The sequence below is a fragment of the Drosophila guanche genome, unplaced genomic scaffold (genome assembly GCF_900245975.1).
Source record: "Drosophila guanche unplaced genomic scaffold, DGUA_6, whole genome shotgun sequence".
Classification (NCBI taxonomy): Eukaryota; Metazoa; Arthropoda; class Insecta; order Diptera; family Drosophilidae; genus Drosophila; species Drosophila guanche.
Window position 1 is genome coordinate 86,272 of NW_022995745.1, and position 22,821 is coordinate 109,092.

Consider the following 22,821-nt stretch of genomic DNA (forward strand, 5'->3'; position numbering starts at 1 on the left):
TGGCCAGTGGCTGCACCAACCCCGCTGGAGCGAGCATGGATAGCATGCTCCGAACATTCCAGGTACACCTCAATGCTCAAAGGAGGATGTTTCAAGAAATTCTGAAATATGAATCCGGCTTGAGTCGTGGCTAGGCCAATCAGTGTGTGTGTGTGTTAGTGTTTGTATACCCTTTTCGAGCAGGTATTCATATTTTAGGCAGCTGTTTGTATATGCACAAAATAAGTAATCTAAAATCACGTAAAACGTGATGTATCGATCAGGGATCGATCGCAACGAGTACTTTACTCGGCTAATACTTCTTCTCAGCTTGTTTAACATATGAATAGCTAAAATTCTTGAATAAACAAGACATATTTTGTGTACCGAACAACCATTGGTCGTGTTCACCAGGACAACTTGATCACCGATCCATGATGCATTTCATGTGATGGTCCTGGTGAACGCACTTGACAAGCCAGCGAAAAATCAAAGGATATACTCAATTCGGCAGAAGCATTGAAGATCTTCATGCATTTTTTGGAAAAAGATCTTTGCCACCGTCGGACGCCTCCTCTGCGTCGCAGTTAATTTTAAAAATAAACGCGCTTTTTTGTTTGCCATTGTGGGGTTTTTGTTGTTGTTGCGATTTTTCTTTTCTTTTCCCCATTCATTTTTGTGCACATTCCGAAAGAAATTGAAGACAAAAAAACGCAAGTAAATGGGACCACACACACACATGCAGAGATAGAGAGTGTGCGCTCACACACAGAACACTGGAAAGGAGGTGGATTTGATTCCATTGCAACGTAGTGGAAAGTGGAAAGTGCGCGGCACATACACACATGCATACATATGCACATGTGTATGCATGGATGGAGAAGGCCATAAGCAGGTGTGCTCTGATCTTCGTATCTTGTTTTTGTTGTCTGGCTGTTTACTTGACCCCAGCGTGCGTGGTTGGCCTTGTCAGTCCGCACACCTCCGTCCCCAACAAAGACCCCTCGCATGCAGATCATGATATACAGATGTTCTGTGTGTGGGCGATGCACATCGCATAGAATTGCTTATTAATCGCTAATAATGAATCACTCTTTGCCAACACAGGAGGTGCCAACAATCCGGTAATAAGTGGACTGGACTTTAGCAGTATTGCTGTGCCGGGGTCCAGTGCAACGACCAGTGGCGGCAGCCCACCCTCAATGTCCAATCCTAGCATGGGAGGAGTAGCTGGACTGGCTGGATTGGGTGGACTGGGAGGAGGCATCGCCAGCAACAGTCTGCAGCAGCAGCAGCAGCAGCAACAGCAGATGCAGAACCTTACAGACATCCCAATGACGGACGAATTCAATGTGAACTTCGACGACGATCCGGAGACAGTGAGGCAGCTGCTATTGTCCAGCCCGAAGACACTGGCCCTGCTGAGGGAGTATAATACGCGGCTTGCGGAGGCCCTCGACTCTGGGGATCCGGACACGTTTGCCCGTGCCCTCAGGGAGCATGTGACGGAGCGGAAGCGGCGCAACGATCAGCGGGTGCGAATGCTGACAGCGGATCCGTTCGATGAGGAGACGCAGCGTCTGATTGCCGAGGAGATCAAGCAGAAGAACATCCAGGACAATATGGCGGCGGCCATTGAATACAATCCGGAGATCTTTGGCATGGTCACGATGCTGTAAGTGCTGCGCCAATGTGCACACAAGACCCAGACCTCTCCTCAAACTTAAATTGATTTCCCCACAGCTACATCAACTGCAAGGTAAACGGCGTGCCGGTGAAGGCCTTCGTTGACTCTGGAGCCCAGACGACAATCATGAGCAAGGACTGTGCCGAGAGGTGCCATGTGAATCGGCTAATTGACACGCGCTGGAATGGTGTCGCCAAGGGTGTGGGCACACAGCCCATTCTGGGCAGAATCCACATGGTTCAGCTGCAGATCGAGAACGATCACTTGACGTCCAGTTTCACCGTTCTCGGCCAACAGCCCATGGACATGTTGTTGGGTCTGGACATGCTGAAGCGCCATCAGGTAACGCCTAATTCTCGCTTTTTGTTGTGTGTTTGTTTGTTCTCTAACTCTCTCTCTCTCTCATTATTTGCTGCAGTGCCTCATCGATCTGCAGAGAAATCTTTTGATTATTGGCACTACCGGAACGACAACACCATTTTTACCCGAAAGCGAGCTGCCGGTTGGGGCCCGGCTTACGGGCAATCCAGAGGAACAGGCCGAACAGCAGGCGATTGCCGATGCCATGGAGCAGAGTCGAAGAGATGGTGCCTCAACCTCTAGCTCAGCTGCGGCAGGGCACGGGGCGAATACCATCCAGCCAATGGATCGATTTACCGAACAGGATGTCAGCGATCTCATGGCACTAGGCTATCCGCGCGGCGATGTTCTCATTGTGCTAAGGCAGTGTGGTGGCAATAAGCAGGTGGCCAGCTCGCTTTTGCTTAGCCGCAACGAGGCAGCCGGTGGCGGACTTAGCTGAACTCGGGCTGGAGCCCCCTGTCCCCCCTGCCCGTGCCCTGCCCACCCCACCATGAACGCCACAGACACCACCGCCACCGCCTACTCCTCTTCCTTTTTCTCTTTCTCCATAGCACTACAGTTCAAGCCTATGGGAACAATAGTAACGACATCATGAGAACCAACATTGCACGATAGCTAAGGATATGCCAGACAGACAGCCAGCCAGCCAGCCAGCCAGCCAGCCAGCGAGACAGACAGCCACTAGATTCCGTTTCAACGAAATACTCCGAGCAATACCAAAACAAAAATGGAAAAATGGATAAAAATTAAATTTGTAATTTAGGGAAATTTTGTGTGCAACTAATATGCCTCCTTTTTTATATGAATCGTTATACACAATAGCTAAATAGTAGGATGAGAATGCATTTCGGGCGACAAGCGTCAGTTGGTCCTCCAATGCACACGAGGATGCAAGCATTACTGTGTGTGTGTGTGTGTGTGTGTGCTGTTTTAAAGATGCAAATGCAAAACTGAAAACTGAACTTAAATGGTAATGGTAATGGAACCACAGCAACGAAACTGAAGCTAAGAACGAAACGACGAAAGACATATACCGAAAATATGCCAGACTACATATATATAGACACACTCACACACACACACGTACACTTCTATATATATATTAAAATATATGGTATACATATATTGAAACATTATATACAAATTTGATCTAGTGTTAAGATGCGACGCTCTATTAATTGGGACGATCATGTTAAAGGGCAAAATGTCAAATGATTGAATTTTTGAAACAAATAAAAGAGTCGAGAATTGTTTTTGGAATTGGATACATACATATAAAAATATAAATGGATAAAGAAGGAACCAAAAAGCATTTTGCATTTTCTGTTGTGAATTAATTACTTTGCCATCGCAACTGTGGCTAATTTATTATAATTTAATTAATTAGTTATTAATTAATCAATTGTGTTCGCTGTTGAACTTTTGAGGGAATTGGAGCCCGCTCTTGTTCAAATTGTAGTTGGATTTTCACCAACTAGTGGGAACTATTTTCAAAATTAAAATTTAGTCCTCGTCCTCATCGTCTTCGTCATCATCGGATTTGGCATTCGCCGCTGAGTTTTTGTGATTGAACTCCTTCTCGGGATCGAACTGCATGCCCTCTTGATCGGCGGCATCCTCCTCATCATCATCGCCAGCGACTTGGGCATTCTCAGCCTCGGCACGCTCCAGGCGCCGTGCCAGATCTGCCTCATCGATGGCCGTAACAAGCTTGGGTGCCATTATAACCTTGAACTCGCCCTCGTACTCTAGTATCTTGTCACGTATGTTCTCAATGGCCACCTCCAGGGCCTTCAGGCCATCTGTCTTCTTTGTGGTGGCTGTGGTCATCACATAGCTGAAAAATATGTAAAGAGAAAATTAGTTCTGGGGGGCATCGATGGTAGTTAGTTTATCAACTTACAGTGGCGGCGCTATTAGGTTAATGCGAATGGGCAGCTCTTCGGTGCTCAGCTCGAGTCCCTTGGTGAGGGATGCCTTGACGGCGTCGATGCCCTCGTAGCCATAGCACGAGCACTCGATGTCGGCGCGAATTTTGACAGTGGGTGAGACGAGTTTTCGCTTGATGTTGCTCAGTAGCACCTCCTTGGTCTCCGGGTCCAGGTTGCATTCGTCAAAGACGGATGGGTCCGTCACCGATTGCTTGAAGATGTCGTAGGCCACCGTCTTGCTGTTGTATTTCTTTTCGAAATACCAGGCGGTCTTCTGATAGAGCTCCTCCAGTTTTTTATTGCCCTCGTAGCCGAGAATGTCGGCCACATGCCGCAACAGAGAGTTGATGGCCTTTGCCTTTGCAAATCGTTCGGTGCACTTCTCCACATCCTCGGGCGAAACGCGACGCTTGGACAGATCTATGTAGCCCTTCTCCTTGTCCACACGAATGACGACCACCGGTTCGGTTTTTCCCACACGGATCAGTTTGTTAATGGAGCGAATGCGGCGACGTGACAGCTCAGACAATAATATCATGCCCTCAATGTTGTTGTACTCCAGCAGATGTACGTAAGCGCCCATTTCGGCTATGGAAAGCACATTCACCATGACGACGTCCTCGATTTCGGGATATCGCTCGTTGTAAAACCGGGAGGTTAGAGCCATCTTTGCGCTGTTCCGAACGACGTTTAGTGTGAAATATATGTATTAATAAACTTCAAAATGCAATTCGTGGCTGCTATGAAAAAAACGTGTACAATTTTGCCGAAACTGCGTGTAAAAAGAAACCAGAAAACATTAGTGTTGTAAGCGAACGCCGTGCGGCGAATTTACTTGATTCGTCGCTTGCCAGCACTGTAATATCCGTCATCAATATGCCGATATATGAATTAAATTGAAGACTAATAGAAGATTTGCAACAGCGGTTGCATTATAAAATAAATTACTAGTTTTTTTAATGTTCCCCAAGATTTTTTGGAGTGAATTTTTCAGGCACAATTATCGATATTGTTATCGCAAGTGCTGCAAAACGTACTCCACGGCGAATTGACAAGTGTTGCTTGCGAATTAATTATTGCGGCAGCACTTGAATAGCAATTAATTTACATTTTTATGATACAGATAATTGGGCATTAAATTATTTATGAGCATGTTAGACTCTCCATCTAATTACCTACCACACTTGCAATGTGAATCGTTAAAGTTGGCGGCACGCTTAGCAGATGGTGTGGTGTGTACACACTGTTGTCGGGTTGTCAGGTCAGTCTACGAATTGCAGCGAATTCGCTCATTTGAAAAAAATAAAACATGGCTGGAAGAGGTGGTTATGAACACGCTAGGTAAATATTATTAAATATATTCAATAATTGTCGGTGCAATCTCGTCGAAATGGTGTACGGTTTTTGTTTTTCAAGTGTGTGATACGCGCGTGTTTTCGGCAGTGCAGACTTTTACTCAAATGTGTAATAATGCACGCGGTTTGGGCAAAAAGGCAACACCATACCATACCACGAACACTGGCGCACGATTACGCACCCATACACGCACACCTTGTTATGTACGTGTCGGTCGTTGGTCGCCGTCATTATATATGTATATGATATGTGTGTGTGTGCGCCAGTGTGCGTGTTTTTTTTCTCCTTCATTCTTTTTGTCTTTTCTACTACTGTGTGATAGTGTTTTGTTCAGTAAAACGGCTTGATGGCATCACTTCCAACATTGTCGCCCAACATCCGTGGCCTGACTACCCAAAAACAGTACGAAAAATTACATCGCTGCTTGCCCAGCAAGCCAGAGCCAGCGCGGCCGTCATGCCGGGGACCAGCGCCAGGGCCGGGTCAGGCCCCAGCAATGGATCCAAACGCCCAAAATAGACCCATAATTCATGGGAAAAACTTCATATTGGCTTAATGCTAAAAGCGCGCGCTTTTGTCCCTCAATTGAGTGGTGGACACAACTTGGTTTTGTTTATGTTTAATGAACGTGCAGCAATTGTTTATAATGTACACGCATCGAAATATGGATCCAGTGGCGGTATTTGTTGACATTTGTCATATCCCGGTATCGGGTTCGGAATTCCTTTTGTTATTCCGCTTCGCTTTTCCCCCATGTCCGCTCTGCTTAGCTCTGCATGTGTGTGTGTGGGAGGGTATAATAAAGCTAGTACCAAGCCAGTGCCGGTTGTCGGGGCAGAAGGAGGGGGAGAATGTTAAAACAGTTGGCAGAAAATCGCACTCTAATGATTAACATTCAATCATCCATTTGTTGCAGGGGGGGATTTGGCGGTGAACGCCAGATGAAGGTACTACCAACGGAACCGCCCTTTATCGCCTTTGTGGGCAACCTGCCCCAGGGCCTCGTCCAGGGAGATGTGATGAAAATATTTCAAGACTTTGAGGTGAAGAACGTGAGGCTGGTGAAGGATCGGGAAACGGACATGTTCAAAGGCTTCTGCTACGTTGAATTCGAAACGCTGGAGAATCTGGAGCGGGCCCTCGAGTTCGATGGACGCATCAAACTGGACGATCTGTCGGCGCCGCTGCGCATCGATATAGCTGACCGTAGGAAAAATGATCGGTAAGCTTGCACAGATTGTACAGATTCCTCCAATCTGACAATGCGACTAACTTTTTCTTTCATTTGGCTGCCACGTCTGTGTGTGTGTTGTGTGTAATTGTTTTCTTTCCTTTGATTTTTCACAGGCCCGGTGGCGGTGTTGGCGGTGGCAATGGAGGCATGACCCGTGATGGTGGAAGAGACGGTTTCCAGAAGCGCGGACCGCCCCGACAGGGCGGTACCAGCCAATCCTATAGCCGGGGCGGTCCCGGAACTGGCGGCAACGGCGGCGGTGGTCGCGAGGGTGGCGGCGGCTCTGGTAATCGCGCCGACAGTAGAGGTTCGTACAATGATAATTATGGTGGTCACAGTGATAGAAGTCGAGGCGGCGGCGGCGCAGGCTCCGGCTCCGGCAGTGGCATGAATAGAGGATACAATGGTAAAGCATTTTTATCTGGCTTCCAACCAACAAACCAACCAATCAACACGTAGCTGCATCCCTCGTAGTGTGCTGCCACAAGTAGCAGTCTCTGACTCTGATTCTGATTCGAACCGAAACGCATGGAACTAATAAATCCACGCTGCAGTCTCCGAAAGTGTTATTACACTCCACCTACAAACCTAGAAACCTACAAACCTAGAAACCTACCTACCCCACTGCACAATCTCCCCCACTGTATCTACTGGCTTTAAGTTATTTGTTATTTTTTTCATCTGTATTCTGCCGCTCCGTTTCTGTTGGATTTAGGATTTATCCTGAAACCTCTCTCTCTCTCTCTCTCTCTCTCTCTCTCTCTTTGATTTGCTTCTCCTAGAAATTTCCTCTTTACCCCATATCCCATATTCCTTATCCATTATTCCCTTTAATTCCTGCACAAATGTGCCTACAGTATCTCAAGCGCCCAGTATCAGCTGAGATAAATTTGAATAGATTTTCCCGCACGCTTTTTACTAGCTTCAATAGCCATCTAGCTAGCATGACGAGCCTTAGCCTTACCTTATCCAATCACAACAAGATCCCAGCCCCCCTGGCTGGTTGTCTAACGTTTTTAACCCGTCTTTGACATGTGTCGTGTCCCCTACCCAATTTCAGATCGACCGGCGAATCGTGGTCGGTACGGAAACTTCAACAATGATGATCGGTTCGATCGGAATCAGGACCGTGACCGGGGGCAGCGAGAGGGCAGTTATGGCAATCAGTCGCGCGACAACGACCGCTACAACAACTTCAGCCGGCACCGTGACCGCGAGCGTACCCACTACAATCCCAACCAGCAGAGTGAACGTCCTAGCGGCGGCCTTGGTGGAGGCGGCGGCGGCCTTGGTGGCAGTGGCGGTCTTGGAGGCAGCGGCAACCTCGGTGGTGGTGGTGGTGGCGGCGGTGGTGCATCGATTGGAGCCATTGGTAAGTGTTGCTGTGGTTGCTGTGGCGGCTCCAGTTTTACTCATTCTGAACTCTTTGATTGCAGACGACACGGAGAGGCCACGTCTGCAGCTGAAGCCACGTACGATTGCTGCCCCAATCAATGCGGTGGCCGAAACCAAGCAGTCGGCATCCATTTTCGGCAATGCCAAGCCGCGCGAGGAGAAATTGAAGGAGCTGGAGCAGAATGTCTCTCACAATGGCGACATCTAAAGTGCAGGGAATCGATCCGCAATAAAGCCTGATATGATATTTTGCTGGTGAGAGTGAGACAGATAGAGCGAGAGACGGAGGGAGGGAGAGCGACAGATGAGCGACAGCGTTGAAGGGAAGGATGATCAGCAGCATCAGCAGCAGCAGCAGCAAGCAGCAGGAAGCAGCATGCCGTATATAAAAACATACTTTAATTAATAATTCTACGCTACATACCTATTATACACAACACGTTATGTACTAAATTGCAAGAAGATGGAGAAACGATGGTGAGCGGAGCGGAGCTAACTTAACTACAAACGAAATGAAACAAGGAAACAACAGAGATGAGTACAGCAGAAGCGGAAGCAGAAGTGACAGCAACCAGGAACCCATAAACCTAAATTTTTTCTAATGCATGCAGCAGCAACAAGATCAGCATGCTGCAACGTCTATAAATGTTAGTCTTAAGCTATGTTTAGTCCCGTGCATGTGGCGGGTGTGTGTGTGTATGTACAGCATGTGTGCAGTATATATATTTACTTGACGCACCACGCCATGTGCGCGCTTCTATTTGTTAGTTAAGTAATGCATATATAAACAAAACCAACAACAAGGACAACCAATAACAAAAAAGAAACCCAAGAAAAAAAAGGTAAAAAACGCTGTACCATTAAGGCATAAAAACAGTAAACGAAAACCAGAAACAAAAGAAAAAAAAAACAAAACAAAACAAAGCAAAAAGAAAAGCAAAAAAAAAACTCGAAAAACAAAACCAAACAAAAACCCTTTTATGACAAAACGTTCAGCGTAGCGCAGGCAGGCAATTTATATACAATTTATATGGCAAAACAAAAACAAATTAAAGAAAACTAAAAAAATAAAAAACAAAACAAACAAACGAACGAAGCGAATAATTAAAGTTGTATGTGAAACAGAAAAGAACAGCAGAAGATGAAGTAAAAGCTGCAGCAGCATCAGCATCAGCCATTAGCCAGCAATAAATCGCAATGAAGCAGAACAGAGCAGAACAGAACAAAACACACCAACTTAAAGTACGAGAGAGGCACGTACGTGCACACGCAATCAGAGAGGAGAAAGAGTAACTCGAGGATAATTAGCAACATTAACAGCAATAAAACAACCTCATATATACTTCACATATATATATATATATATATATATATATATATATAGAGATCTATGTAATTGAAGCAAGAAAAGTCCGATTAGAGATCCCATTTTATACCACCCCTGGAAACCCCCATAATCCACAATCCAGATACCACAATCATGCCCTGCATTCATTCAACATTTGTATCTTGCAATAATCTTTAGCATTTTAGTGTTTGGTTCCTTGTGATTTCGTTTCAACTCCCCTCTTATCCCGCTTAGTTGCTTATCATTTATCATATTAGAGACCAGGGAAATTCTGTTTAGTTCTTTGTAGATAATCTCTGCGAAGCGTGGCGAAGTGAGGCGAGAAATTTCCAAGTTCTTTTAGTTGTTGCTGTCTGTTTTTTTCAGTTTACATGGCATTCGCCGTCTTTTGCGAGTACCTGCAAGCGAGACGCGTTTTCTTTTAATTTGAAAATCTCTTCCCAACCCCTCCCTTTTACTCTGTTGGTTTTTAAAAATAAACACAAATACTTACATATATACATTTTTTTTTTATATTTTGCAAGAGCTGATGATACGCGTGAGTTGTAAATTAATAATGAAAAAAATAAAGCAAAAAACATTTATATAAGAAATGTAGCAGCATTCTTCTGTTCGGTGTGGTGTTTTTGTGGTGTCCTTCCAGTGCGTTTGGAGTTGAGTTTGATTTCGGAGTGAAGCGGCTGAAGCTGAAACCAGCTCGAGAATCGTTGTACATACAAAGAAAATAATCAAATTTCGGTGGCTCTTCCTTAATGTGTATGTGTATGTATGTATGTAAGTACGTATGTGTGTATTTTGTTTGAAATTTTTCGTTTTGGTTTGTGTCCGAAGCAGCGCGTATCAGTGTCCATACACTACCATAAACCATACACCATCAAAATCAAACTCCAAGCAAAAACCCGACTTGAACAGCAAGCTAAACCAGAGTTAACCGCGGCAAGCAAATGGAAATAGGAATACAAATAAATTAAACTTAAATATACAAGTAAAAGTAAAGCTAATACAATTTATACACTTAACTTTTAGCACTAATACCGTAAGCAGTCAATGATTTACATATACTATTCGAAAATGGACAGCAATATTTTGTAGTTCCGAGTAAATGAGAATCAAGAATCAAGCAAAGCAAGCAGAAGCAAAAACACAAGCAAAGGCATAGATGATCATACATAGATGAACAAACTTACTTAAACGCAGCCTAGAACCTAATTAAGGACTTTGATATGCATTTTTAACGCCCAGAAAGACAAAGAATTGTTTAAATAACGATTAAAGCGAAACAAAAACTAAAACAAGAATTTATACAGAGCAAGAGTTAGGCATTAACCTACGTTATACGAGTAACAAATCTATATAGATGATATATATATACAAAATATACGCTATGGTTAATGGCAGGGCTGATCGATTAAAAACAAAACCAAAACCAAAAAAAAACTTAAAAAAAAAAAACAAAACACAAGCAAACAACAATAAATAGCAATTCTAATTCTTAACAAAACACCAAACATTTTTGAATAAAAACAAATACAAATATATTAAAAAAAAAAACAAATAACAAAAGAAAAAACTAAGCTATGAATTACCAAGCAATTATAAAACTAGACCTCAAACTAAAACAAATCGTAGGCAAAACAAATTTTTACCAATTACCAACAACACCAACTAAATAAGTAACTCACATAACAGCAAATTATATAAATAATAAATCACTCAAAAAATTCAAAGAAGAATCAACATGCAAGAAGAAAACAAATTAGTAAATCGAAAAAACACAAACACATAAAATACAAAATATACAAAAAACAAACTTCGAACTCTAATCAAGTATAAACCAATTCACCAACCAATACACCATATGATAACGAATATATACATACAGATAAACATATATATATATATATATTTTTTTTGTTGTTTGAACATTTTGTACGATACGATACGTATATATATACATAAATATATATATACAACTAAATAAATTAACAAATAAAAGAAATTATAATACAACAAACCGAAAAACCAATTCAGTCTCATTCTAATTTTTAATATAATTCCTTCTTCTCTACGGTCCATTGTTTGAATTGCAGCTGGAGCTGCAACTACAAGTAGTACGAGTACAAGAAAGATCCAAGTACAAACGAGTATGTAATTAGTTCTTCAACATGAACTTGCGCAGAGCAGAGACTTGCCTCTCGTTCAGTTTTCCGCACCCATCGCTCTTGCATTGGCGGCAAGTTCTACGCTCCCCGTAAACCATGACGGGCTGCCTAACTGTTCATGGCCCCCATGACACACTGAAAGTGCGCTTCGCACCAGGAACCCATCTCCATCCCATTACACAGATCCCAGATGGTACTGCCGCGAAGCAAGGTGGGAATCTCGCACTTCGTTGTGAATAAAAACACAAGTAGAATTTTTCATTTGCATAACAAATTCAATTAAATCTCATTTTATTTCAGTTTTGTTTGTTTGTTTTTGTTTTTTTTTTGTATTTTTTTTTTACAATTTATTAAGCTAAAGTGTGAAAAAATTTCGCTTTAATTTATGTATATATATATATATATATATATTTGTATATATATATATCGTTTTTGGTTTTGTTCTCTTTCTTTTTCATTTATTACATTACAATATATTTTGGTTTCCCATTTATTAATTAGTTTTACTTTCTGTTTGCTTTATTATAAATTGATTTTGTCGTTTTCTCATTTTTATAAATTAATATGCAACTTGTTTGGAGAACTAAAAAAGCGTTAATTATTTATACTTAATGAAAATAAAAATGGTTTATCCCTTAGCGCTGTTTATTTGTTTTTGTTTTTTGCTTGTATCTTGTTTTCCTTGCTTCTTTTATGTATTAGTTAATATTTTTTACATTTAGATGTTATTGTGCAGTTTTGGTTTCCTCATTTCTATATTTTTGTTTTTCGTCGGGTATCGGCTTCGATTTTTTGTTTATATTTCAAATTAACTAATTATACTTCAATTTATTTTGCGTAATAAACTAATTCAGGCGTTTGTTTTATTTTGTTTTTCTTTTTGTTAAATACATTAATCGAATATATCTAATACACACATATATATATATATATATGTATATATATATATATATTATTTATAAAACAATTTCTGTCTGTCTGTGTTTGTGGTTCGAGTGTTTTTCATCCTATTTTTGTTTTTACTTTAATAAAAATGAATACATACAAAATTTGTTGCTCTGTGTCGTTTATACCCTTCGTTTTTCTTATACCCAACAAAAAAAACACAACAAAAAATGGTTTCTTCTGTAGTTGTTGTAAATACTCGTATTCCGTTGAAAAATCGATAAGAAGAGGCTTAGCTTTGATCAAATATTGAATGTTTGTGGTGGCCACGAAAACATTTAGATGTATGAAGGCATTTCTTTTAATTCAATTTCTATTTGTATTATGTTGAGAGAACTATTTTGTAAGAATATGTCAAATACAATTTAAGTTTCCCATTAAAAAGAAAACTAGAGAACCAAATGCAAATCGTGTTCGTGTGTATGTGTAAGTGTATGTGTGTGTGTGTCTGTTTGTCAAGCAAATGCTCTACTAGCACATACTGTTATACAGCTAAGTAAGTAAATATACAGTCGATCTGTTTTGTTTAGTAGAAAAGTGGCGGGTGTCATAATTTCTTGTAGCATTTCTTGAATCTTTATTTTAATTCCTCTTTAGCTGTATTTACTTTATCGCACATACGTACATACATATATGTCTGTATGTATAACCTTTGCATGTATGAAAATCAATATATTTTGTCTAGGCGAGAATCTGCGAGTGAGAGTGTCACGTGTTTGTTGATGTACTCGTATGAGATTGGGTTTGGTTGCTTTACAGCCATCTGAACCACTAAGAATTTGTAGCCGGGGAAGTTGCTATCAAATAGAGTTGCTCGACAACGGCTGCACTTTTGGGATTGTACTTAAAACTTTGGTTAGGGTCAATGAACAAGTAGCTGGGTAACCAAAATGCAGTATTTTCTCGAATAAAACGTCAAATACATCGATTAAGCTTGCACACACACACACACACACACACATTTGTCACTGTGTCAGTTCGTAGGTGGTGGTGCGCCTCTTTATGCGCTTCTCAAACCGTTCCAGAGCATGGCCGTGTGCACAAGCGAGAGAGGGAGAGAGAGAGAGATATAGAGGATAGAAATATGTCTCTGTGTGTGTTTTTGTATGTGTGTGATAGAGTCAGACAGCTAGGCAGATGTAGGCATATGGCAGGCATGTATAAAGTCTTTACAAAGACATTATCAGTTGCTTCTTTTTCTCACTAATAATTTACGTCAATTTGTTAATTTCATATTTTTGTCTCGTTTGCTTAAATTGTATTTGTATAAAAAAAATATGCTAACGGTGCCAGTGTCGCTTCATCTTCATCTTCATCTTCATCTTCATCTCCATATTAATAATCATCTCTATCCTTATTTGTATCTTCGTCATCGTCCCCATTCTGTTCTTTCTCTATTTGTAATCTGCTCTTTGGTTTTCGCTTTGGTGTAGCTGTTGCTCTAGTTAAGACTTGCTTCAAAATGTATGTATATATTTAAATTACTCTTTTAGCATTATGTATCCTTATCCATTTTCCTTAGCTTGCTTGCGATGCGCATTTTGGTGTATAAATATAAATACAATTTGTTCTACCATTTCTCGGGTTTTTTAATTATGGAATTCGCTATCATTTTTGTCATTACAAGCCGCAGCACCTATTGGCATTGTTTCTTGCTGTTTGCTATGTGTTCGGTAGAGGGTAAATGGCATATGGCCTGGGGGTATCTTGATCTGGATCTGGATCTGGATTTGGATCTGGATCTGGATCTGCTGGGGGCGCATGTAAAAGCAGCATGGCAATTTGTGGCTCTGTTCATTATTGGCTATCATTTATATACTCGTATATGTAAATTTTCTTTGTTAAATAATTCTCATTTTCTTCAGTCTGTTTTTGGTTTTTCTGGTTTTGTTTTTAAATATTTTTTATTTTTATTTTTTTTTGTATTTTTTGTGTTCTCAACAGGCTTCATATAAAAATTGCTATTAGCTCTTGCTCTCAATAAAAATTGCAAATACTTCGCTGGATGGCAACTTTCATAATTGTGTTCTTGTGTTTTTTTTTTAATTTTATTTTATTTTTTTTTTGGTTTTGGTTTAGGCTTGGCTCCACTTCTGTGTCTCTGCTGCTTGGCTGGTTGTCTGTCTCTGTCTCAGTATCAGTATGTGTGTGTGTGTGTGTGTGAGTGTGTGTGTATCTGTATATGTCTCCTTATGCAATATCTACAATATATTCTGCACTCCTGAGCAAAAGAAAAACGTACCCAATGAAAAGAAGTCAAATTAATTGGAAAATCATACATAGATGATGCTGGATAGCTGGATTCGTCTCCCTCTTTGTGTCTGTCTCGCTAAATATATATGTATATATATATATATGTATGCATGTATGTATGTATGTGTGTATGCACTCTATGCTCGACTAAAGACTTCGAATTTTTTATGTTGAATATCTAATTGCAGTAATTGTTCGTATTTCTTGGATTACCTCCTACTCGCCTGCATCGTTTTATTTGAATTTCATTAGCTATGCATAATAACTGGCTGATTTAATTTTAAATGTTTTTCTTGGTTTGGTTTTTTTTTTTTAAATTTCTTTTTCGGTTTTCTCATTTTGTTTTCTTTTTTTGGTTTGTTAATTTTCTTTTTCTATTTTTTATTTACTTTGAATTTCATTTGCTATGCTTCGTTTGATTTGGTTTTATTTTTTAAAGGTTGTTTTTTGCGATTTTTTTTATTTGTAAAATTTTTTGTTTTCGCTTTTGTATAATTATAATTGTAATATATTTTCTATTTTCCGTTTTAATTATGTAATTAACTAGACTTATGTAATATATTACAAATGTACGAGTATAAAGCTAAAGTTGTTGTCCATCTTGGTTTTTGTTTGTAATATTTAGTGAGTTAACAAAAAAAGTACTTTTATTTTATTAACTAATATATAAATTTTCACGCTTTGATTTTTGAGGTGTATCTAAAAAAAATGTTTTATCGTTCTCATGTTTGTTTGGTTTTTGTTTTTCGCATTTCGCATTTCGCATCTGCCTGCCATTGTGCCATTGCGCCGACAACGAGCCACTCGCTGGCGGTCCCTCACTCGCTCTTTCCATTCGCTTGCTGCAATCGTTTTGACAGCAATCTGACAGCGATTGACGGCGCAAAGTACTTGTCTGCTTTCTGCATCCGTTTTGTGACAGTGTGTGTGTGTGTGTCTGTGTGTGTGTTTTGTGGTATTGCTCTAAAATTTGTTAGAAATTTATATACGCTTTATTGTTATCATGTTTTTTGTTTGTTGCGTTGTGACTTTCTTCAGCAGCACAAAATATGCAGTTGATTTGTATTATAATTATTAGTTCTTAGTTTTTCGTTTGTCATCTTAGTTTATGTTTTTTTGTTTTTGTTTTTGTTCTTGTTTTTGTATTTCTTTCATAGGCATATTGTATATGTGTATAATAACTTTATTCTGTCTAATGGCAATGATGCGCGTGTTGCTTCGAACGTAACCTCGGCACAAAAAATATGTTTACACGTATGCTAAAAATATGAAATAGATTTTCTATATTCTTCTATTTATCTGCTTGTCTCAACGCTTGTTGTTCTCAAACTCGACTTGTACTTGGTTATTCGTGTAACTCTTCGAACAATTCGAACTTTTCGATTTCCGTTTCCATTTCCACGCCGCTTGAACTTTCATTCGCTACAAATTCATATATTTTCTCATTCGCAAGCGTTCAGTTCGTCTTCTGCTTTTTGTTGTATTAATGTAAATTTACAGAATTATTATAGATATAGTTTTCATCTTCTTCGTTTGCCATCTTTTTGCGTTTTTCTTTGTGATTTGCATAAGCTTCATTGGTGGCTGTTGTTGTTGCTGCTGTCGCTTTTATTGCAGATGTTGTTCCTCTCACATTTATCGAACAATATCTCGAAGTATATATGTATGTATCGTTATTATAATAGATGTTGTTTGTTTCTTCATAATCGTTATAATTTTCGTTTGATTTGTTTGGTTTTTTGTTTTTTTTTTTTTATTTAATCTCGCCCCGCCCCTCGTTTATAACAGTGCACTCAGTATAAGTAGAAATATTATTTGCATTTGTTTCATTATCATTAGGTTTTCCTTTAGCTTATGCAGTTTGCTCGAAATTGCCAAACTTAATTTTCTGTTATCAGTTGGTTATCGTTTGCGTTTCTTTCTTTCATGTGTTCTATTATTTATCGTTGTGGGTATTCGTATTATTAGTCAAACAGCCAACAAAATGTATAATAATGAAGCTACATTCAAGTTGTTACAAAATTGGCAATTGTCAAGCATCAACTCAATATGGTGGGTGGCGGGGAGGGACTTGGACTCTTGGACTCTGGGGAATTGGGCCTAGAGAAGCTTGGAGGGGTGGTGGGACTGGGGGGATACGATATACGGAACACCGAATACCGAATACGGGTGATGAAGGCGTTAAATAAAGATTCGCAATGTTTAACTCAAAGGTGGAGTCTGTTCGAGTCGGGATTGGGTTTTGGGTTTTGGGTTTTGGGATTTGGTGTTTGGGTTTCGGTTTTGGGTTGGACTTCATTGAACAGAGAAGCTCTTTGAAAAGCGTACGCAAAACAAAAACACATAATTTCTGGACTTTAAGGCAGAGCTTAAACTGGTCCCCATAATGTACATACATATGTAGGTTTACTTTTACTTTTACTTTTACTTTCTGTCTGCCTTAGCAATACGTTTGCATTTGGGTTAGGTTTGGTTAGGTTAGGTTAGGTTGCTTTTGAACTCTTCAATTTACGGTGTGGTGTGTAAGTGTTTTTTGTGTGTATTTATCTCAACTATGGAAAGACGCTCTGTTGCGTGGTTGGGTTTGGCTTGGATTATGAGTATGAGGGCATCGAATCGGTCAACTACTAATGGAAACTGTGTGTGGAAACTATAGGGACATATGCAATACGTATATGCAAATGAAAGTCTCTTGCAGTGAAACAGACTATTGAAGCTCAGAATTTCGTTAGTGATTTTCGGTATCTAGATTTACATTGATGTTGGTTTATTTTGCACGAGGCTTGTTCGCTTTCTAGACTATAATTCCATTGGGTGATTGGGTGATAGGGTGATATGTGTGGGGCAATTAGAACAAAATTGTGTGGTACTCGATACAAAAGATACAGATACTCGTAGTTCGAGGTCAGGCAGTGTGTGAAAGCATGGTTCGTACGAGTATTTGTTGTTTCAATTTGTGACGGATATCAATTTAGAGTTAGTCAGCAAGAAGAGAGTCGCCATTCGAAAGGTTCTAGTTGTACTCCAGTTACATTTTGCATCTTTCCCTCTGTGGTGGTGGGTGTGGATGGAAGGCCATATTCTCCAAAGATGTTTCATTTTTCTATAGCAAATTCGAAGCAAAAGCAAAGCATTTACATGGGCGTGTGTGTGCCTGTATTATATGTGTGTGTAAGTGTGGGTGTATGTGCGCAATGGAACCTCACATAAACTTTACTGCATTTTGTGGCATGTGCCCCGATCCCCATCCTTGGCCATTCATTTACATGGTTTTCATCATTCGCCCATCTTTAATACCATACAGAACTAAACAGGAGCAAAAAGGCATGGCTAGTAAATTAAACGAGACAGTGAGAGAGAGATAGAGAGAGAGAGAGAGAGAGAGAAACCAAATAAACCAAAGGCATTGAAGCTGATTCAAACAAAGCTTAGCTTGGCATAATTTGGCGCAAATTAAGGCTACATTTACTACTGTATTGTTTTGGTTTCGATTTCTGTTTCGGTTTCTCTGTTTCCGCTTCCGTTTTCATTTTCCCCTTTTTGGGGCTTTCCTTCCTCCAATTGATTGGTGTGCTATTTCGCGTTTTGTAGTACGAATCACAAGCGAATGCCGCTGAAATTTCTCGGGGCTAAAACATTGTTCGAATATTTAAATTATTTATGTTACAATTACACATAATATATCTCTATATATTCCTTTCGTATTCACTGGCTTTGATTTTGTTTTAATTTCGCATTTTGTGTGTGTGTTTTTTTGTTGTTGACGATTTTCGTTCGTTTACTTGTAGATTGGGAGATGGTAAAAAGTAGAGCACTTTGAACGAAAAACCTCTTAGCAATTGTTGGTATTTATTAATTGTTTTTTTCCGTTACCGTTACCGTTACCGTTACTCTTGTGTTGGTTATTCTTTTGGGTTTGTGCCCTGTCCCGTGTTTTTGCACACTGTTTTGGGGGAAACGGGTCCAAAATTGCATTCACTTTCACACACCTGCTCCATCTGGCATTGTTCGTTTCGCTTTTAAGTACTTCTAAGGATCCTGTGATCCAGCACTACGTCTTTTCCATACTCGTGTTTCTTTATCATCGTTCGATTAATTGCTTTTTGCTCGTCACTCAAATGATTAGGGATTTAATTGTGTTTTTGATGGTTTTTTCTTCCATTTGCATTGGCTCCATGCGCCCCAACTCCAAGATTTTCATTGGTATTGTTCTGGTTCTCGTTCTTTTTGTGTGTTCTTATTTGTGTGTGTGTGTGTGGGTGTGTGTGCCGGACATAACCTCAACAATGCAGCAATGCCAACGTGTCTCCTGCTTTCCATGTGTGTATTTATGTGTGAGTGATGTGGGTGGGTGTTTCTTTCTGTGTGTGTGTATGTGTGTGAGATGTATGCTTTAAACTTTTGTGATTTTCTTTTGCTAATTGCCGATACGCTTGCCTACCGAGTATTTGGGGGTTTGGGTAGGGGTTGGTTAACCGAACTGCAAACGAAATGTGATCATCTCTTATAGTCTCAGCTTCTGTTTCTGTGTGTGAGAGTGTGTGTGTGTGTGTGTTTGTGCGTGTGTGTGAGTTTTGGATCTCGTTTTTGTTTGTCGCTATATATTCGTGTTTTTGTTTTTCATTTAATTTGTATTGCTTTTGATGGCAGTTCAGGCGGTTGTTGCTTCTTTAATTTATTCTTCATTTGGTGTCTTCTTCTTTCATTTGAACTCTAGTTGTTGTTTTTGTTATCCTTTTTTGGTTTTGGTTTTGGTTTTGGTTTTTTGGATTTTTGGTTTTTTTGGGTGTTTTGCTTTTGCTTTTTGATTTAATCCCATTTTTTGTTAATTGGATAAAATGTATAATACAAACTATGCTGTTGTGTGGGCAATTGGTGTCCTCTCTCATTAGAATTAGTTAACAAAGTTCATGTTCTTTGCTCTTGTATTGTGGGGGAGGAGGTAGTGGGAGGGGGAGGGTATGTATGTATGTTTCCTACTTGCTTTCTTTTGCTCCTTTTGCTGCCTTCAGCTCTCATTTTTTGCACATGTCACACAATACTCGATACTCGTTACTCGTTACTCGCTACTCGTTACTCGTTAACCTGGCTCTGTACTTCTTTCGTGTTTTGCTGTGGGGTTTGTTGTTGTTGTTTTGTTTTCGTTCATTTAAATCAAGCGTGGGGAAACTTGTAAACTTTGTCTACCGGTAAAAAACAATTCCAACTAATACTTAAGTCCGCTTCTTACCAACACATAGATACACATCCCATGGCTCGTTTCTATGGGGAATTAGAATTTGATGGGTATGCACTACTAAGTATTACTATCTATTTATTTTCAGGCTCTGTGTTAACTTATGTGGTATGCTTGGTTTGGTGTTCATTTCCATCCTTATTCGCTTTCTTGGATTCTCTTTGGATTCTACTTGGGCTTACAAGTATTTGTGTGTGCGTGTGTTTGTGTTTTTGGGGTGGGAGGGAGGTAAATTGCCTAATGAATTACTACGAGCTGCTTACAAAATATTATTCGACATTTTGGTTTAGCTTAAATATGATTGTTGTTTGTTGGTTTGGGTTGTTGGTTGTTGTTGGTTTTTGGTTGTTGGTTGTTGGTTGTTGACTCGGAACTGATGGAACTCAAATTGTTAGCTGATGTTTGTTGGTGTTTTCTTGTTGTTGTTGAATTTTTTATAGCAGAAAATTATGCTTGTTGTTGTTGTTGTTAGCTCACTGTTGTTGTTGTTGTTGCTGTTGATGCTGTTGTTGTTGTTGCTGTTGTTCTTGTTCTTCTTCTTATTCTTCTTCCTGTTGCTGTTCTTGCAGTTGCAGTTACAGTTTCCACAGTGGCATCTGCTGATGTTGTTGTTGTTGTTGTTGTTGTTGTTGCTGCACCACTACACTGCACTGCACTGCACCTTAATACTCGCGTGCATCTTGGAGGGGGGGGCGAGGCCTGGCTCAGACATCCGCCGTGCGCGACGTTATGCTCGGCGAACGCGAGTGTATTACAACCTTGTGCCCGTTCTTGGTCACAAACCCATCGCTCTCCACGAGGACGGCCGTCTGTCGGCCGGTGCTGCCGGCGCTCCCTGCGCTCCCTGCGCCCGGGCTGCCTGCCGTCGCCGTCGCCGTCGCCGTCGCCGTCGCCGCGGCGCCATCCATCGTCGGACTATTTACATTGCTCTCGTGCGGATCGGCTGTTGCTCCTCCGTCTGGTCCCTCGCCGCCGTCACCATTGGCGGCCGGCTGTGGGCCCGCTGATGAATCGATCCCGGGATCGAGTGCCGCTGCCCCATCATGGGCCCCAGTGGCTGCTGCTGCTGCATCGCCCGAAGCATCTGGAGCATCCAGATCACCGGCATCAGCGCCGCCACTGCCACCGCCACCGCCAGCATCACCATCCTCGGGGCCACCGCCTTCCGTGTCGGACGGTGCACCACCGCCCTCGGCGCGCGTTTTATGCTTGCGCCAGGCATGCTGAATGAGGCGGGCACAGTACTCCTCCCGCTGGCGCCAGAGGGTGGAGGAGACGGGCTCGTAGCCCTCGGTGTCCGGCCGGGCGGCGATCTCGCCGATCTCGCCCGTCTCCTCAATGGGATTGCCTTTGCGCGCGAAAAAGTCTTTGGTCAGTGCGTCCAGTATGTCCACACAGTACATGAGGTCACCCCGACAGATGGGTATGTCCATCGATATGATTTTGTACTTGTTGGGTTTGTGGATCTGGAGCGGGGGCTCCAGCACGTCGAGGAACTCGGACAGCTGGTCGTAGCGTATGTACTGGGTGCCCTCCGGGTCGAACTGCTGCCAGATCTCATAGTACATATCGTAATCGTCGTCGGTGAGACCCTCCTGCACATCCTCGGTGGCCTGACTATAGTTCTCGAGAATGACAGCAATGTACATATTAATAACTATCAAAAAGCTTATAACTAGGTATGAGAGGAGAAACGTTATTCCAACGGTCGCTGAACCACAATTGCCCGGATAGCCTTTGTCGTTGTCGGGTGGATCGCATGCTTCCTCATTGATAATGGCGTCGAGTACACCATCCCAACCGGCTGAGGTAGACATCTGCCAGGTGTGCGTTAAGGGGTAGATATATTGATATTGGATTGTCGGATAACAGATAACGGATATACAGAAGGGCGTCGAATGTTATCGTTTCGAAATCGAAATCGAATTCGATCGGGATTGGTGGGAATTGGAATTGGAGTGGGATTAAGAGTGGGAGTGGGAGTGGGATAGGTAGCACGGCAGTTGTGCGGTTGGTTTGGTGATGGTTTTTGTTCGATTGTTCGTCGTACATCGATAAATCGATATTTGTATATCGATACATGTCAGGTTGTCGTTCGTGTGTGTGTTGGTTAGTTGGTTGGTTGGTTGGTTGGTTGGTTGGTTGGTTGTGTGGGCAGTGAAAGAGAAGTTTAAGACAGAAGATACAATACAAGAAGAGTCATTAGTCAAATTCAGTTAGGTAATGGATCACTTGGTTAAGCAAACTAGTTATGGCATACGTATATAGTTAGTACATGTATAAATAGTTGGTAATCATCATAAACTGATGATGTGTGTATTTGGCATATACAGTTGAGGCTCAACTCTCTGAGCTTCTGTGCTCTCTTAACTGTTTCGGGCATGTGTCTGATATCAGATAGCACTGAAGTTTGATTGGAGGAGGCAATTGGAAAGAGACTTGTACAGCCTGCAGCCCGATGGCTTCTTTTGCCCAATGATTGCCTTGGGGGGCGCCAAATGAATATATAAAGCAGCGCTCGTGGAGCGACTAGACTCCAACATACAGAGAGAGAGAGAGAGAGAGAGAGTGAGAGATTGAGAGAGACAGTGGGAGAGTGGTTTGGAGAAAGAGTTGAAGAAATGTTTCAGTTGGATTTGTGGCTTGGAGGTGGTTGGAGAGGGGAAGATAGTTGCGTAAGTTTCGTGTCTCCTTAGCGAGGAGAACGAGCCCGCGGGCTGTTCTCGGATCTCGGTTATCCGATCTCGGATCTCGGATTTCGGATATCGGATCTCAAGTGACGATCCATATATTTTTTGTATACTTTTCTTTCTTTCTTTCGGTTCGCATTTAACTTGGGGTCTCATGAGGAAAGCTCAACATTTGATTGGTGTTTGTTGAAAGAGCTGAATTAGATTTGTTTTTTGTACAATTTTAAATAAAAATAATAATC

The 22,821-nt window shown here is 41.2% G+C and overlaps 5 protein-coding genes across 57 annotated transcripts in view; 3 read left to right on the plus strand and 2 right to left on the minus strand.

Moving 5' to 3' along the window:
* LOC117581316 (zinc finger protein hangover) overlaps positions 1-1,289 on the plus strand; it is a 24,300-nt gene extending 23,011 nt beyond the window's left edge. Inside the window, exon 9 of the mRNA XM_034268413.1 lies at positions 1,263-1,289. The gene's annotated coding sequence lies outside the window, so the exon portion shown is untranslated. The remainder of the gene's footprint in view (positions 1-1,262) is intronic.
* LOC117581324 (protein DDI1 homolog 2) overlaps positions 1-2,765 on the plus strand; it is a 3,972-nt gene extending 1,207 nt beyond the window's left edge. Inside the window, exons 2-4 of the mRNA XM_034268432.1 lie at positions 1,087-1,654; positions 1,723-2,008; positions 2,085-2,765. Of these exons, the coding sequence (XP_034124323.1) occupies positions 1,087-1,654; positions 1,723-2,008; positions 2,085-2,468 (1,238 nt within the window). The 3' untranslated portion in view covers positions 2,469-2,765. The remainder of the gene's footprint in view (positions 1-1,086; positions 1,655-1,722; positions 2,009-2,084) is intronic.
* A 749-nt stretch (positions 2,766-3,514) lies between these two features.
* Positions 3,515-4,743, minus strand: LOC117581333 (eukaryotic translation initiation factor 2 subunit 1). The gene is made up of 2 exons (XM_034268452.1): positions 3,933-4,743; positions 3,515-3,866 (listed from the first exon to the last, which is right to left on the minus strand). The coding sequence occupies exons 1-2, from the start codon at positions 4,625-4,627 to the stop codon at positions 3,533-3,535; spliced, it is 1,029 nt and encodes a 342-aa protein (XP_034124343.1). The 5' UTR covers positions 4,628-4,743; the 3' UTR covers positions 3,515-3,532.
* Positions 4,744-5,193: 450 nt separating this feature from the next.
* On the plus strand, positions 5,194-22,457 carry LOC117581329 (eukaryotic translation initiation factor 4H). Of its 4 annotated transcripts, none has more exons than XR_004573647.1 (6): positions 5,194-5,301; positions 6,233-6,538; positions 6,664-6,956; positions 7,611-7,922; positions 7,987-8,215; positions 22,435-22,457. XR_004573647.1 is itself a non-coding variant. In XM_034268443.1 (5 exons), exons 1-5 carry the CDS (start codon positions 5,270-5,272, stop codon positions 8,151-8,153), a joined length of 1,110 nt encoding a protein of 369 aa, XP_034124334.1. In that variant the 5' UTR covers positions 5,194-5,269; the 3' UTR covers positions 8,154-8,984. The 4 variants fall into 4 exon arrangements, 2 of the variants coding, with proteins under 2 accessions (XP_034124334.1, XP_034124335.1); XR_004573646.1 differs by lacking the exon at positions 22,435-22,457 and adding an exon at positions 18,017-18,034; XM_034268443.1 differs by lacking the exon at positions 22,435-22,457 and having other exon boundaries at positions 7,987-8,984.
* LOC117581312 (sodium channel protein para) overlaps positions 20,466-22,821 on the minus strand; it is a 60,920-nt gene continuing 58,564 nt past the window's right edge. For 31 of the 50 annotated variants that reach the window (XM_034268409.1, XM_034268410.1, XM_034268403.1 and 28 more), the window contains 2 exons: positions 20,789-21,706; positions 20,466-20,758 (listed from right to left, as the gene is read on the minus strand). In XM_034268409.1, coding sequence (XP_034124300.1) covers positions 20,594-20,758; positions 20,789-21,706 — 1,083 coding nt within the window. In that variant the 3' untranslated portion in view covers positions 20,466-20,593. Of the gene's footprint in view, positions 21,707-22,821 lie in introns of all 50 variants that reach the window. The other 19 variants (XM_034268380.1, XM_034268392.1, XM_034268374.1 and 16 more) reach the window with 2 other exon arrangements.